General features: G+C 35.0%; 9 protein-coding genes across 9 annotated transcripts, besides 1 other annotated feature; 2 read left to right on the plus strand and 7 right to left on the minus strand.

Moving 5' to 3' along the window:
* Positions 1 to 8,702: part of a mobile genetic element that runs on past the window's edge.
* Positions 376 to 777, plus strand: TVAGG3_0183910 (uncharacterized protein; the record flags this gene model as incomplete). Its single annotated transcript, XM_051225718.1, has 1 exon — positions 376 to 777. The coding sequence occupies one exon, from the start codon at positions 376 to 378 to the stop codon at positions 775 to 777; it is 402 nt and encodes a 133-aa protein (XP_051110704.1).
* Positions 1,202 to 1,651, minus strand: TVAGG3_0183920 (protein of unknown function, DUF4106 family; the record flags this gene model as incomplete). Its single annotated transcript, XM_051225719.1, has 1 exon — positions 1,202 to 1,651. One exon carries the CDS (start codon positions 1,649 to 1,651, stop codon positions 1,202 to 1,204), a length of 450 nt encoding a protein of 149 aa, XP_051110705.1.
* TVAGG3_0183930 (uncharacterized protein) lies at positions 2,114 to 2,563 on the plus strand (the record flags this gene model as incomplete). The annotated part of the gene is made up of 1 exon (XM_051225720.1): positions 2,114 to 2,563. The coding sequence occupies one exon, from the start codon at positions 2,114 to 2,116 to the stop codon at positions 2,561 to 2,563; it is 450 nt and encodes a 149-aa protein (XP_051110706.1).
* On the minus strand, positions 2,580 to 2,969 carry TVAGG3_0183940 (protein of unknown function, DUF4108 family; the record flags this gene model as incomplete). The annotated part of the gene is made up of 1 exon (XM_051225721.1): positions 2,580 to 2,969. The coding sequence occupies one exon, from the start codon at positions 2,967 to 2,969 to the stop codon at positions 2,580 to 2,582; it is 390 nt and encodes a 129-aa protein (XP_051110707.1).
* On the minus strand, positions 4,576 to 5,098 carry TVAGG3_0183950 (uncharacterized protein; the record flags this gene model as incomplete). Its single annotated transcript, XM_051225722.1, has 1 exon — positions 4,576 to 5,098. A coding segment is annotated over one exon (523 nt), but the record flags the coding sequence as incomplete, so codon positions are not given.
* On the minus strand, positions 6,013 to 6,819 carry TVAGG3_0183960 (protein of unknown function, DUF4106 family; the record flags this gene model as incomplete). Its single annotated transcript, XM_001279881.2, has 1 exon — positions 6,013 to 6,819. The coding sequence occupies one exon, from the start codon at positions 6,817 to 6,819 to the stop codon at positions 6,013 to 6,015; it is 807 nt and encodes a 268-aa protein (XP_001279882.2).
* Positions 6,994 to 7,623, minus strand: TVAGG3_0183970 (uncharacterized protein; the record flags this gene model as incomplete). Its single annotated transcript, XM_051225723.1, has 1 exon — positions 6,994 to 7,623. One exon carries the CDS (start codon positions 7,621 to 7,623, stop codon positions 6,994 to 6,996), a length of 630 nt encoding a protein of 209 aa, XP_051110709.1.
* On the minus strand, positions 7,656 to 8,216 carry TVAGG3_0183980 (protein of unknown function, DUF4106 family; the record flags this gene model as incomplete). The annotated part of the gene is made up of 1 exon (XM_051225724.1): positions 7,656 to 8,216. The coding sequence occupies one exon, from the start codon at positions 8,214 to 8,216 to the stop codon at positions 7,656 to 7,658; it is 561 nt and encodes a 186-aa protein (XP_051110710.1).
* Positions 8,703 to 10,786: 2,084 nt separating the features above from the next.
* On the minus strand, positions 10,787 to 10,937 carry TVAGG3_0183990 (protein of unknown function, DUF4106 family; the record flags this gene model as incomplete). Its single annotated transcript, XM_051225725.1, has 1 exon — positions 10,787 to 10,937. A coding segment is annotated over one exon (151 nt), but the record flags the coding sequence as incomplete, so codon positions are not given.
* Positions 10,938 to 12,111: the final 1,174 nt, after the last annotated feature.

Here is a 12,111-nt window from a genome sequence, read left to right on the forward strand (position 1 = left end):
ATGAGGTTAAAAAAAGAGGTGAAAAGTTGTGTGCATTTGCACTAGTTCACCTAAATTTATTTTTGACCGTAAAATTCAAATATGACTAACACTAAAGTAACCTTACAAATGTAAACTTATATCGTTCTATTTTCTCCAGATACCAAACATACAGACGACTGGTTCAGAAACCAAAGCACACAAGAACTTTTGAGTGAAATTTCTCTAGACCGAGAATTCTCGGTCTTGCATAAAACACATGAAAATCGTAAAAATTTGCCAATAAATTTAAGAGGATATTATGTTCATAGACTTTTAGTAAATGCTGTTGCAATGTGGGCTTCTCCTCGTTATGCATGGCATGTTTACAAACTTCTTGACGATTTACATACAGAAATGAGAAAAGAGATGGAAAACAAGCTTGAAGCAAAAGACAAAAGCATTCAGAAAAGAATACCACGTTCGGTACCAAAAGGAAAGGAAAAGAACTATAAGTATATGATTTATACTGAAGATATGGAAGACAGTGACATGGTTATGTTGCATTTAGTCAGAAGAAACAACAAAAGCTTTTACGACCTTGCTAAGATTTGCAAATCTGACAGAAATTGGTTCTATCGCGAAAACTTACCGATTTCAATGACTCCAAATGAAGATGTGAAACAAATAGTTCAAGATACGTTACCTCAAACACACTATGATATTAAAGGTTGTACAATTTTTACCTTCAAAGAAGATTTGCCATTGTTAAAGGAAAAAATAACAGAGTATTTTGACAACTTCAAACAAGTAGGGTAAATGCACTCTTTATTTTTCAAGCTTGACTTCAGATGGCTCAGGTAGCTCTATAAGGTAAATTGCCTCGTCAAATCCTTCTGGCATTCCGAGTCCTTCCATCCGACAGGAAAATATTTTCCCGACAACTGGAAAAAATTTTCCGGACAAAGGGAAAAAATTTTCCCGACGACAAGAAGAACTCTTCCAGTTGTCCGTCCGTAAACCATTCAAATTTTCGAAAATTGAGAACTTTTTGGTCGAACTTCAGAAAAAATTTTCCTTCCGACAGAAAAAGTTTTTCCTTCCGACAGGAAAAATTTTTCCTTCCGACAGGACACAAACGGATGACTGACGTTCCTCTTCCTGAATGCCTTCCAAAGCCAGAAGAACCGAAAGCTGCAGAACCACAACAGACTTACTTACTAAGACTAAACACTTACATTTTTCAAGCTTGACTTTTTACAATTTGAACTTTGTTTGCGTAGATATGAATTCTGAAAGAAGTATGAGGGTCTTGTATGACTTTATACTTCTCCCATAGTTCATGTCTGTCAAACTTACCTGCCATGGACTCTTTCATAAGTTCCATGAAATCGTCTTCGGACAATCCTGGGAAAAGTATAATGTCAGTAAGTATTCTCTTTACATCCTTACTTAAACTCTTTGCTGTCTGTACACATATTACGACTGAGATGTTAAAGTGTCTGAGCTTCTTGAGAATTCGACACATATCTTGTTCTCTATTCTTTAACAAAGGATGAGAAGCAAAGTCATCTAAGATAAGAAGACATCTGTGAGGGTAAGTCTTCCAATCGTAAGATTGCAATTTCTTCGAAATGTATTCTATCTCTTTCTGTTTGTTTCTGAAGTGTTTCTTCTCTAATATTCTCTGCATTTCCTCATTAGGGTCTTTGAACTTAGAATTTATATACTCATTTATAGCATTATACTTCAAAACTCTTCTTTGGTACTTCTTTATCCAATCTAACAACTCAGAGTCTTTTATACATACTAACTTAGACTTCTTTATAATATCTTTGAACGAATTGACGGTTTGGTCAAATTGACCAGAAGTCGAACAAATAACAACTAACTCATAGAATGGGTTCTTCTCATCTAGTTCTTGTTGTTGTGCAGCCATTTTAAGATAAGTGAAAGTCTTACCCGACCCAGGTGGTGCAATTAGACCTGTTATACCATTCTGAGCAAATAAGAACTTGTCATGTATAGGTTTTATCTGAGCATTTTCTAACTTCCTCTTGTTCTTATTTAAAACATTCTCAAATTTTTTGTCAATGTCAGCAAACTTTTTTTCTAACATATTTTTAGAAAAATTAAAATTTTTATCTTTTAGAAAATGTCTAGCGATTTCGCTATCTATATTCGAGACAAACTTTTTGACAGCAAAACATCTGTCGACCATAAAATCTTACATAGTGTAAACAAGAAAGGTGAATTTGTTCTAAAGTTCTGTTTCTGGGAATATGACAAGAACCATAAAACATTAAGCAGAGCAGTCTTAAAATTTGTCAATGACAGACTTGTTGACAGAGATGACGCCGATTGGAAAGATGAAGTCCAACAAAAGTTCTTAGAATGCAAAGAAGACACATGCGCTTTTCTTGAAGATGAAATAGAAAACAGAATAGAAGAGCTATTAAAGGACAAAGAACTTTTACATAAATATGGTTGCGCCAAATTTGACATAACTCCACCAGAAAAGAAGAAGAAAGAAAAGAAAGTAGAAGAAGAGAAGAAAGAACCTGAACCAGAGCCAGTTCCACCGAAGAAGAAATTTGACATGTAAAAATAAAATTTTATTTTTAGAACATTTCTGGGTCAATGTCAATGTTCTCTTCCTCTTTAGGAGTAAACACTGGCTTAGACTCTAAAATCTTTTTACCCAATTTACCTTGAACTTCTACAACTTTAGACTCATAATATTCATAGTCGTCTGTCTTCTTTGGTTCATAAGGTATAACAAGTTTGTATGCTTTGCCTTCTTTAAGGTTTGAGAACCTTCTGTCAAAACTTTCTTTGACTGTTAACAAACCTTCTATGTCTAAGTCTTCAAATTTCGCACCATTTTTAGTCACAATAGCAAACTTAACTGGTTCGATGTTCCAAAATTTGCTGAATGTAGACTTTTCAAAATTGTAGAAGTAAACATTCAAATATGCGAATGGAGCTAACTTATCTTTGACTTCTGTCATGTACTTATTTACTGAGATGAATTTTGCCATCTTTTTCTATCGGATAAAAAAATATTTTTTTAAAATTTACTCAGAAAAAATTTTCTTTGTATATACACCATTCTGTACGTCTAAAAGACTTTTGACATTTGCCAAGAATGTTCGTTTAGACGCTGGCATATAACCATACTCTTGACAATATTGTTTATATTCATCATATAAAGACTTTTCATCTAAACACTCAAAGTCGCTTTCTTCTATGAACAGTTCATATACACTCTTGTTTGCTTCTAACAATGTTTGTCTCTCTTCGGTATGTGGAATTTGTCTTGGATTGAAGTTAGAAATATCTAATGTCATGAAATATGAGAACAAGTGGTTGTAAAAGTCAGATGTCAAACATTCTGACAAAGCGTCAAAATATTCAGTATCTTGCATATGAGAATCTGACGTTCTGACGACTACATATCTTCTGTCAGAACTTTCTAACTTCATCGGAACAGCATTGTTTGAAACCATAATGAAGTTTGCAACATTCTCACAAACTCTTGAGTCTTTATACTTTCTTTCAACAACTCCAACTTTATCTGTTATAAGACTCTTCAAAGCATCTGAGTTTAAAACTTTTGTTGTATCTATACTTTGAAGTTCATTGCAAACTATAAGTTTCATATTCTCAATTGAAGAGTTAAATTTACCACAGATGTTTTCTAAGTTTGTCATATTAGGGTTCGAATAACCTTCTAAAAGTTTGCATAAGATATCTGTAAAGAATGTGTTCTTACATGTTCCTTGTTTTCCAATTATAATGAGAGCAGTTTCATTTTTAGCACTTGGATGTTGTAAGATGTTTGCAAACCAACATAAGATATACTCATAAACCTTTTCGTTTCCATTGCATATAATTTCTTTGACATGGTCTAACCAAGCTTCTATAATATTTTCTTTCCATTCTACTTGTTCATATTTATATCCAGTGAAGATAGAATAGAAGTTTGGAGATGGTGTATAGAACTTATACCTCGAACTGAAAAATCTTCTAACTTTGACAATAAGATATCCCAAGCATCTAACATCTTCATACCAACTTGTACGACTTTTATTTTCTTAAGTTTCTGTCTACATTCTTGTTCTGAAACTATTGTCGCTTTAGGTTTGTTAAAGACTACATCCCATTCTTTCATAACATAACATTCTGGGGCAGAGTCGACATAAATGACTAAACGTTTCAAATTCTCGACTGCTTTGTTATAGTCTCGAAATGGACACATATTTCTGAATGCTTGGAAGTCATAAAAATCTGAAACATCTATTCTGTACATTTTTATAAGAATAAAAAAAATATTATTTTTTTATTCTTGACTTTGTTGTTCCATTTGTTGCATTTGTTGTTCTTGAGCTATTTGTTGTTGAAGTTGTTCTTGTAATACAATACTTTCACCAGTTGCATCTTCCAATTCGAAACTTTCTGCCGTCATTGACAAATACATAGGACATAAAAGTTTTACAGGAACAAAGTTTGCGTCAACTAATGTCAACGTTATACTTGCCAAAGTGTTTGAGTTCACTAAGGTTGAAAATTCTGCATTCGAATGAACAATAGGCAAACCAGCAGAGAAAGTATTGTTTATACGCATAAGTATCTTTTGGTCATAATAGTTTCTGTCGACATTCGAATAACACTTTGAACCTAAGTTTGAAACAATATATAAGATTGGTGTGCTTAATGTCAATGGAATAGACATTCCTTGTATGACACCTTTTCCTGTTATAGGAAACTGTTGGTAGTAAAAACCAGAAATAAGTTTTGTATTATAGCTCATATCGTTTATAGTAAACTCAGTCGGACATCCAAACATAATGAAACCTGCTCTAGTTGCAGCACATGTTACACCCGTACTTAAAGTATTAAATAAGTCAACAAAACCTGTTGGTGGCATATCTGAGTAAGTATCTTCAAAGGAGTATTTTTTACCATTCACAACAATAAAGTCTTCTGGTGTCAAAAGAGCAAAACAGGCTTTAGTCGTCATTGTGTTTAAGGTTAGTTTACAATATCGTCCTTGAGGACTTTGTAAGTTTGTTGTTATAGAATTATATGACTCAGGGTTTTTAGTCGTAATAGTATAAACCATTATGTCTTCTGCCATTTACTTAGCAAATAAATTTTAATGAAATGTTGTGGTCGTCAAATATTTTTATAACGTCTGGGAAACTATATTTTAAGTTCAACGTTTCACCTCCTTTCATAACGTATATCTTGTCAATGACATTATATGAAACACCACAGCAACTAATGTCGGGTTCTATTTCTTTGATGTTTATATCGTCTGCCTCTGTCAAAAGTTTCAATAGTTCTTTCAAAACTTCATGAGGTGCAATGACATATGAGTTCACTTTTACAGGGTTGTGTTCGACCAAGTTTAACATTATACTTAAAGCTTGACAAATCTTCTCCTGAGTTTGAAGTTTGTCTTTCAGTTGTTGGTAATCGTTTCGAATATCTGCAACAGAACTTAAGTCTCTGTTAACTTCAGGATATGTTGGTTCTTTTACAGGAACAATTGTTATACCATCTTCGTCTTCGTATGGTTTCCCCATTTCAACATCTCTGTCTTTGACATTGACAATAACACTTTGACTGTTTGTTTGAGTTGGTGAATTTAACTTCACATCTGCCACCGCCATTAAACCTTTTGAAACACTTACGCTTCTATTTTTCGGAAATGACATTTTACTTAGAATAAAAAGATGGACGTATTCGGATATCTCTTTGAATTGAAGCAAAACAAAGTTTATACTCACAAACAATACAAGTTCATTGACAGAATAGTTCTTTATACAAACAATGGTAAATGTTATAGAATAGCAGTCTTTGCTGAACCTAAATATTTTTATAAAGCAAAGAAAGTTGGTATAACTGAAATGGTGAAAGTTCTTGAAGCAGACAAAAATATAACTTCAAAACTTACAGATATTTCTAAAGGTAAGTTTATAATACAGTATTATGTCAAAACAGGTGTCATAACTATTTACGATGGTGAGAAAAGTGTCAAAGAACAACTTACTGACCTGCTGCCAAAATCTGCTCGATGGAAACTGTCGTTATGCCAATCTGAGGAGCCCCAGCAGGTTTCATCGAACGAATCTTCAAAAGAGCATCTTCCGTGAAAAGTGCTATTGGTTTTGTAAACTTCTTTGCTCTCAATTCATCTGGACCGTCTCTGTCACCAGTATATTGTATTTGAACTGTACCAACAGTTGAAATACCACCCATAAAGTCTTCTGAGTCAGCAAATGGAATGCCAAGCCAAAAGTTTGAACGGTCTCCATTTGTATATTGAGTTTTTTGACCTCCTGTATGAGTCCATACTTTCACATATGGCATAATAGAACTTTGCATTTCAGGGTTAATGGTTGTTGTGAAGTTGTTGTTAAAGTTCATAGCATCTAATGTCAAGTTGTATGACCTCATATCCTCAACTGTAGAATATTCTTCTCTTGGATAATATTTGCCATCTATGTTTATATGATATTTAATACCAGGGTTGTAGAAACAAGAATAGTCATTTATAGTTCGTCTGAACAGTACAAACATAGTATCTGCATGTTTCATTGCAGTTGTTAAGGCAATATCTGTTCTTGCACCTGGGTCAGCACTTTGGTTTCCAACTTCACCTGCAAAGTCTTTGACAGATATTTGGTGTATAGGGAACATAAGTGGAACTGCAATATATTTGGCAGCTAAAGCATTTGAAATATCTGGGTCCAACATATAGACTGCAAGTCTGCTTTCTATTCTCTTGCATTCAAATTTTTCGCATGTGAACTTAACTGGGTCCCATACGTTTGCACCACCATTATCCTTCATATAGTAGTTTACTTCATTGTTGAAGTTTGAGAAACCAAAGTCTAAGTCAACTTTGTTTTTGCAAAAGGCAGCGAATGTTTCCTGAGCTGTTGCTTTGGCTTCAATAGTGAATGGGTCTTGTGTTGGTGCAATGACTAAGTTATTTTTGCTTGGAGTAAGTTCGATAGAAATTTTTCATGCCCAGTTTGGCAAGTATCTTAAAAACCTGAAGATGAGGAAAGATGACAAAGGAACTCTAAGTTTCAGTTTTACTTTAGTGGCAGCAGTTCCATCTGAACCAGAAAGGTTAACATAAACTCCTGGAACGTTAGGGTCAAGTCTTCTTATTTTCTCAATAGTTGCATACTGGTCTGTTTGTTCTCTAGCTTGTGGTTGTACTGAGTTTCTCAAAGCGAACCATTCATAGTTTGCCCATGTTACTGTTTGAACTAAGTCAGAGTTAGAATATATCTTATATCCCATAAAAACTTCTGGAGCATATTGGTATCCGACATAGAAAATTCCATTGCAACCTTTCTTGTCAGACAACTTGGCAGAAGGTTTTATTTCAATGTCTTGTTCCACGTATAAGAATGAGTTGTCAATAGAAATAATATGAAACCTGTCGCAAGCAATATCTACTGTTGTTGAAGAACCTTCTCCAAACTCACCTACGTTTCCATAAGAAACAGCAGTTGTATATTCGTAAGTTCCAGGAACTATTTCTGACCTTCTAATGGCATTGTCGCATTCGTTATACCATTCGGAAACATTTCCGTTCATGGCATCCAAAACTGTTGGCGTAATATTCTGAGCGGCGTACATTTCATATGGGTAAAAATATAGAATAGTTGGATTTATATGTCATAATAGAACCCACTCGGACCAAGCTTTACTTTCTTCCTGGCTGAGTTTTTAACTCTTCTTTTTCCTTCATTGCCACTACTTTCACTAGATGAAGTTACTTCTTCACTACTTTCACTTTGTTCTACTCTTCTCTTCTTCTTTGGTGTCGCTTTTGGTAACTTGCCCTCTGCTTCAAGTTGTTGCATCTTTGCCTCATGTTCACCTAGTATGTTGTAAATTTCCCATGTCCTTTTTGCCTTTGGGCTCTGGTCGCCCATCTCAGGTAACCAATATCCTAGAAAGATTTTGTCATAGTTTGTATTTGAGTCGTCGCTTATTGTTTGCATGACTCTTTCCTGAGTTTCCGGTTCAAGCTCTTCAAATATAGCTTGTCCATATGGAATAAGCTCGTTTCCAAATATATGTTTTTGTAGCCATTCTGGTTTTCTTTCCATGTTACCAATAATATCTTTTGTGAATGGGAAAGCTTTTACCCAACGTTTCAGTCTTGCGTCATTTATTTCTGTAGTTGGTTTTATTTTGTCATGGAACATGTTTTTCAATACTAACATTTCATTTGGTACTGTCCATTTGAGTTTTCTTAAATATTCATCCCTTCTCGGTTCATTGTCTGCAAAGTAAGTTTTTATGACATTTTGCAAACATTCGTTTGCAAGGTCATGTACAATAGGTTCTCTTCCTTCTCTCTCCCTAACTCTCTTTCTAAACTCTTCACCAAATATACCATCTCTATGGTTCTGTGTAGTTCTTTGAGATAAATGTTCTAGAACGTCAGGTGTTATATTTCCCTCAGCCATGTTCATTTCATACTGGTCCAAAATATCTGCATCTTTCATATCTTTCAATGGCATTAAAGCCGCGCTGAAAATACCAGCTATATCTGGTTCACCATTCACTTCCATTGCGTCTACAACTTCTTGGAATTGAGGTTGTAAGTTTATGAACCACCTATCCTGATTAGCTTTATGACCTCATCTCATTGTAGTTCCATAGTCTGCAGAAACAAAAGTAGGTTTGTTTCCATATTGGTTAGGTTCTGAATGAACTTTAAACAATGTTTCATTTCTATATGTTTTGTTGAAATTTAACCTTTTATTTTCACCGAGTTCAGCCAAAGATTGAACGTTATATGGTCGTAAGTAAAAAGGATTATTGTATTTGCGTACATTATCTTTCAGTACTTCCATTCTATGCTGAATATTTTCATCTGATGTTGGAGTCTTTTGTATGTCGGTAAACATTTTTCGATATTCTTCTACTATGTCAGCCGAATTTTGCTTAGACTCTTGGAAAGATTCCATATTCTCCTCATACACTTGTTGAGGGTCAAGATTTTTCGGCTGTTCCAAATCTTCATCTAGTTCTGTGAAGTTAGTTTCCAAAGGAGGGACTTGTTCGTTTCCTTCAGGCTCTTCTAGCTGTTGTTGCTGAACTATTTCTTCCGTGTCTGGTTGTATCTGAACTTCTTCCTGTGGAGTTTCTTGTACCTCATCTGCTGGCATTTCATATATTCCGAGACCGTTTTTAACAAGTTCCCTCTCTAAGTCATCCGGACTCATAAACCTTTCTTCTTTCGTTCCGTCTCTATTTTTTACGCGTTTCATGAAGAGAGTTGAATTATCATTTAGCTCTGACATCAAATATCTCGGAGTAAATTCATCCATGTCATTTGGATGATATGCTATTAAATCATATCCCTTAGCGAGCTTGTATTTTCCAGGTTTGAGATTATATCCGATTTGATGCTGAACCATAAAGCTAAATAGGTTCGGGTCAGTATTTCCTTCCTTGAACTTTCTAATAGCTTCTTTATATCTGTCACTAAAGTCAAGAGTATCTGGGTAACCATAATCTTCCTTAAGCATTTTTAAGAATTCTTGGTTTCCTTTTTCTCTACTTCTTTTATGTCTTTGCTCTGTTTGTGGTTGCTGTGCTGGTTGTGGAGGTGGTTGTTGTGTTGGTTGTTGTTGTGGTGCTGGATTTTGAACTGTTGGTTGTTGTGTTGGTTTTGGTGCATGCCTGTGTCTGTGTCCATGTGACGATGTAAATGTTTTAGGTAGTCCTGGTGCAGGTGCTTCTCTTGGAGGGTTTGGTGGTATATAAGTTCCACCAGCTGGCACATATGTTCCATCTGCAGCATAATGTCCTACTTGACTTTTCGTTTTTAAGAAAGCATTTACTAGGTCTGTTTTGGTCTGTTGTAACTCTTTTTCTTGACTTTCCACAACAGCTGCTCTAACGGCGTCATAGGCACTTTGAACTGCCTGTCTCGTTGCTGCATCTGTTATTTTCGTCATATTTTGTGCTACTTCTCTTAACTCTTTGTCGAAACCTTCAGACTTCAGTTTCTTTCCAGATGAGAAGTCGTTCACTAGTTTCACCTTACTATGAAGAGCTTCGAAGGCATTCTTAAAGTCAGCATTCATTAAAGCTTCATTTGAACTGTCTTCATCCGCTTGTATTTTTGTCCTTATTGACCCTATAAGTTGGGCTGCTTTGGCGTTGGCTTGGGCATCTAACCAGTCATTATTAGCTTTTATATATTCTGCGCTTTTCATTGCCTTTTGCATGGCTGCGTCGTTATTTTTACTTTCTTGTGCTAAGTTTTCATACTGTACGGTTTGGTTTTGCAACTGTAAAAGTTTTTCTGCCTTTACATTTGCTTCAACTTCTTTTTTATACTCATCGCTATCCATATATGTCTTCATGGCTTTTTGTTTTATCTCTTCATCTTTCAGTACTTTATATTGAGTAGTATGGTTTTTCAAATTTATAACATCTTGTTCCATTTTTGCTACTTCTGCTGCTTTTTCTGACACTTTTTTCGCATATTCCTCTGTACTTAGTTCTTTCAGTTGTTCTTCTTTCTTCTTTTTCTCTACGTTTAACTCATTGAGTTTCTTTGTGTGTCTGTCATATTCTAGTTTCTTTTCATTTTCATTTATTTGTTTCTGTATGTCTATGTTTGACTTTTTGACATCTGTTATTTGATTTTTGAGTGAACTCAAATTCATTTGACTTTGAGGGTTATAAGCTGTTCCGTCTGCAGCTCCACCATAGCCTGCCATTTTCGCTAAAAGTGCCGCTCTTAAACCTCCACTCTGTGCACCAATAACTCGGTTTAAAAGCATAGGGTTGCTTGACATTTGTTGCAACATAGTGGGGTCATTCATCATTTGTTGTTGCAACTGTTGTTGTGGTGTCAGTTTTACTATTGGATGTTTCAATGCTCCCTTCCTCTTACGTATATTCTTACGTAGCTTACGTGGCATTTTAAGTGAAGTTAAAAAGCGGTTTTTGACAGATGTTTATATGACACTTTTTGTTCAGCTCAAAAAACTACTTGGTCAAAGTGTTGTCGGTTTTGTAAAATATTTGTTATATTGTTCTATAATATTTTTTAAAGTACTCAAATATATACTTTAGAAAAGTGGGTCTATCTCTATGAGCGTTGACGATAGACCATTATTTGTTCGAACAAATATATACTATCGTATGTTAAAAATATTTTGACAAGTGTAATGTTCGTGTAAAGTCCATCCAGTCAAAAGTTTGTCCGATGGTGAAAAATATGTATTTAAAAGTCAAAATGTGAAGTTATCTTCTCAAATATTTGAGATGGAACGGTTTGCCAACGGAGACTTTTCAATAAAATAAAATTATAGATGGGGTCTCCGTTGACGAAAACGGTTTATTTCAAACTTTTCTATGAGTGGTCCGAAAAAAACAGTTCATTTTTCATAATGGAAGGAAGAACAAGTGTCGCAAACAATTCGTCGACTACCTCTGCAGTTAAAGTTCCTACAACTTATGTCTCACCATTCTCAAAACCCTTACGACCTCCTATAATACCAAAGCAACTTCCTCATACAATTGCAAACAAATTGTCCAACAATTTGAGTTCTTCTTCTCAAAACACAACAGAAACAACTCAGCCAACAGGTCAGGCAACAACAACTATCGGAACAGAAGCATTTTCAGAAGAAGTTCATACCAATCAGACTCCAATCGAACATACAGAAACACAACCACCCGAAAATACAGAAACACATCCAATCGAACATACAGAAACACATTCTGCAATGACCACTAGGTCGCAAACACGATATATCGCCTTTAGCAAACAATTTAAGTCTCAAATTCAAGACACACAAGATAGAGACACTCCTCTTTCAGAGAAAGTTCGTAGAAAATACGCAAAGAAAAGGTTCGAATTGTTAGATAAGTTAAATGAACAGTGGGGTTCAGAAGACAATCGAGATTATAACGAGATGTTTCAAGCTGTCATGGATGCCATTCAGCCTTTTGAAAACGAAATCAAAGACCCTGGCGTACTTGTTGACATGTTTGCTTCATATTTACCTGTTACTGCCAATCTCATAGCGTTGCAAGCTATTGACCAGTTCATTCACTTGTTTCCAAAGAACTTGCAGAAGCATTTACAAG

The sequence above is a fragment of the Trichomonas vaginalis genome, chromosome IV (genome assembly GCF_026262505.1).
Source record: "Trichomonas vaginalis G3 chromosome IV, whole genome shotgun sequence".
NCBI lineage: Eukaryota > Parabasalia > Trichomonadida > Trichomonadidae > Trichomonas > Trichomonas vaginalis.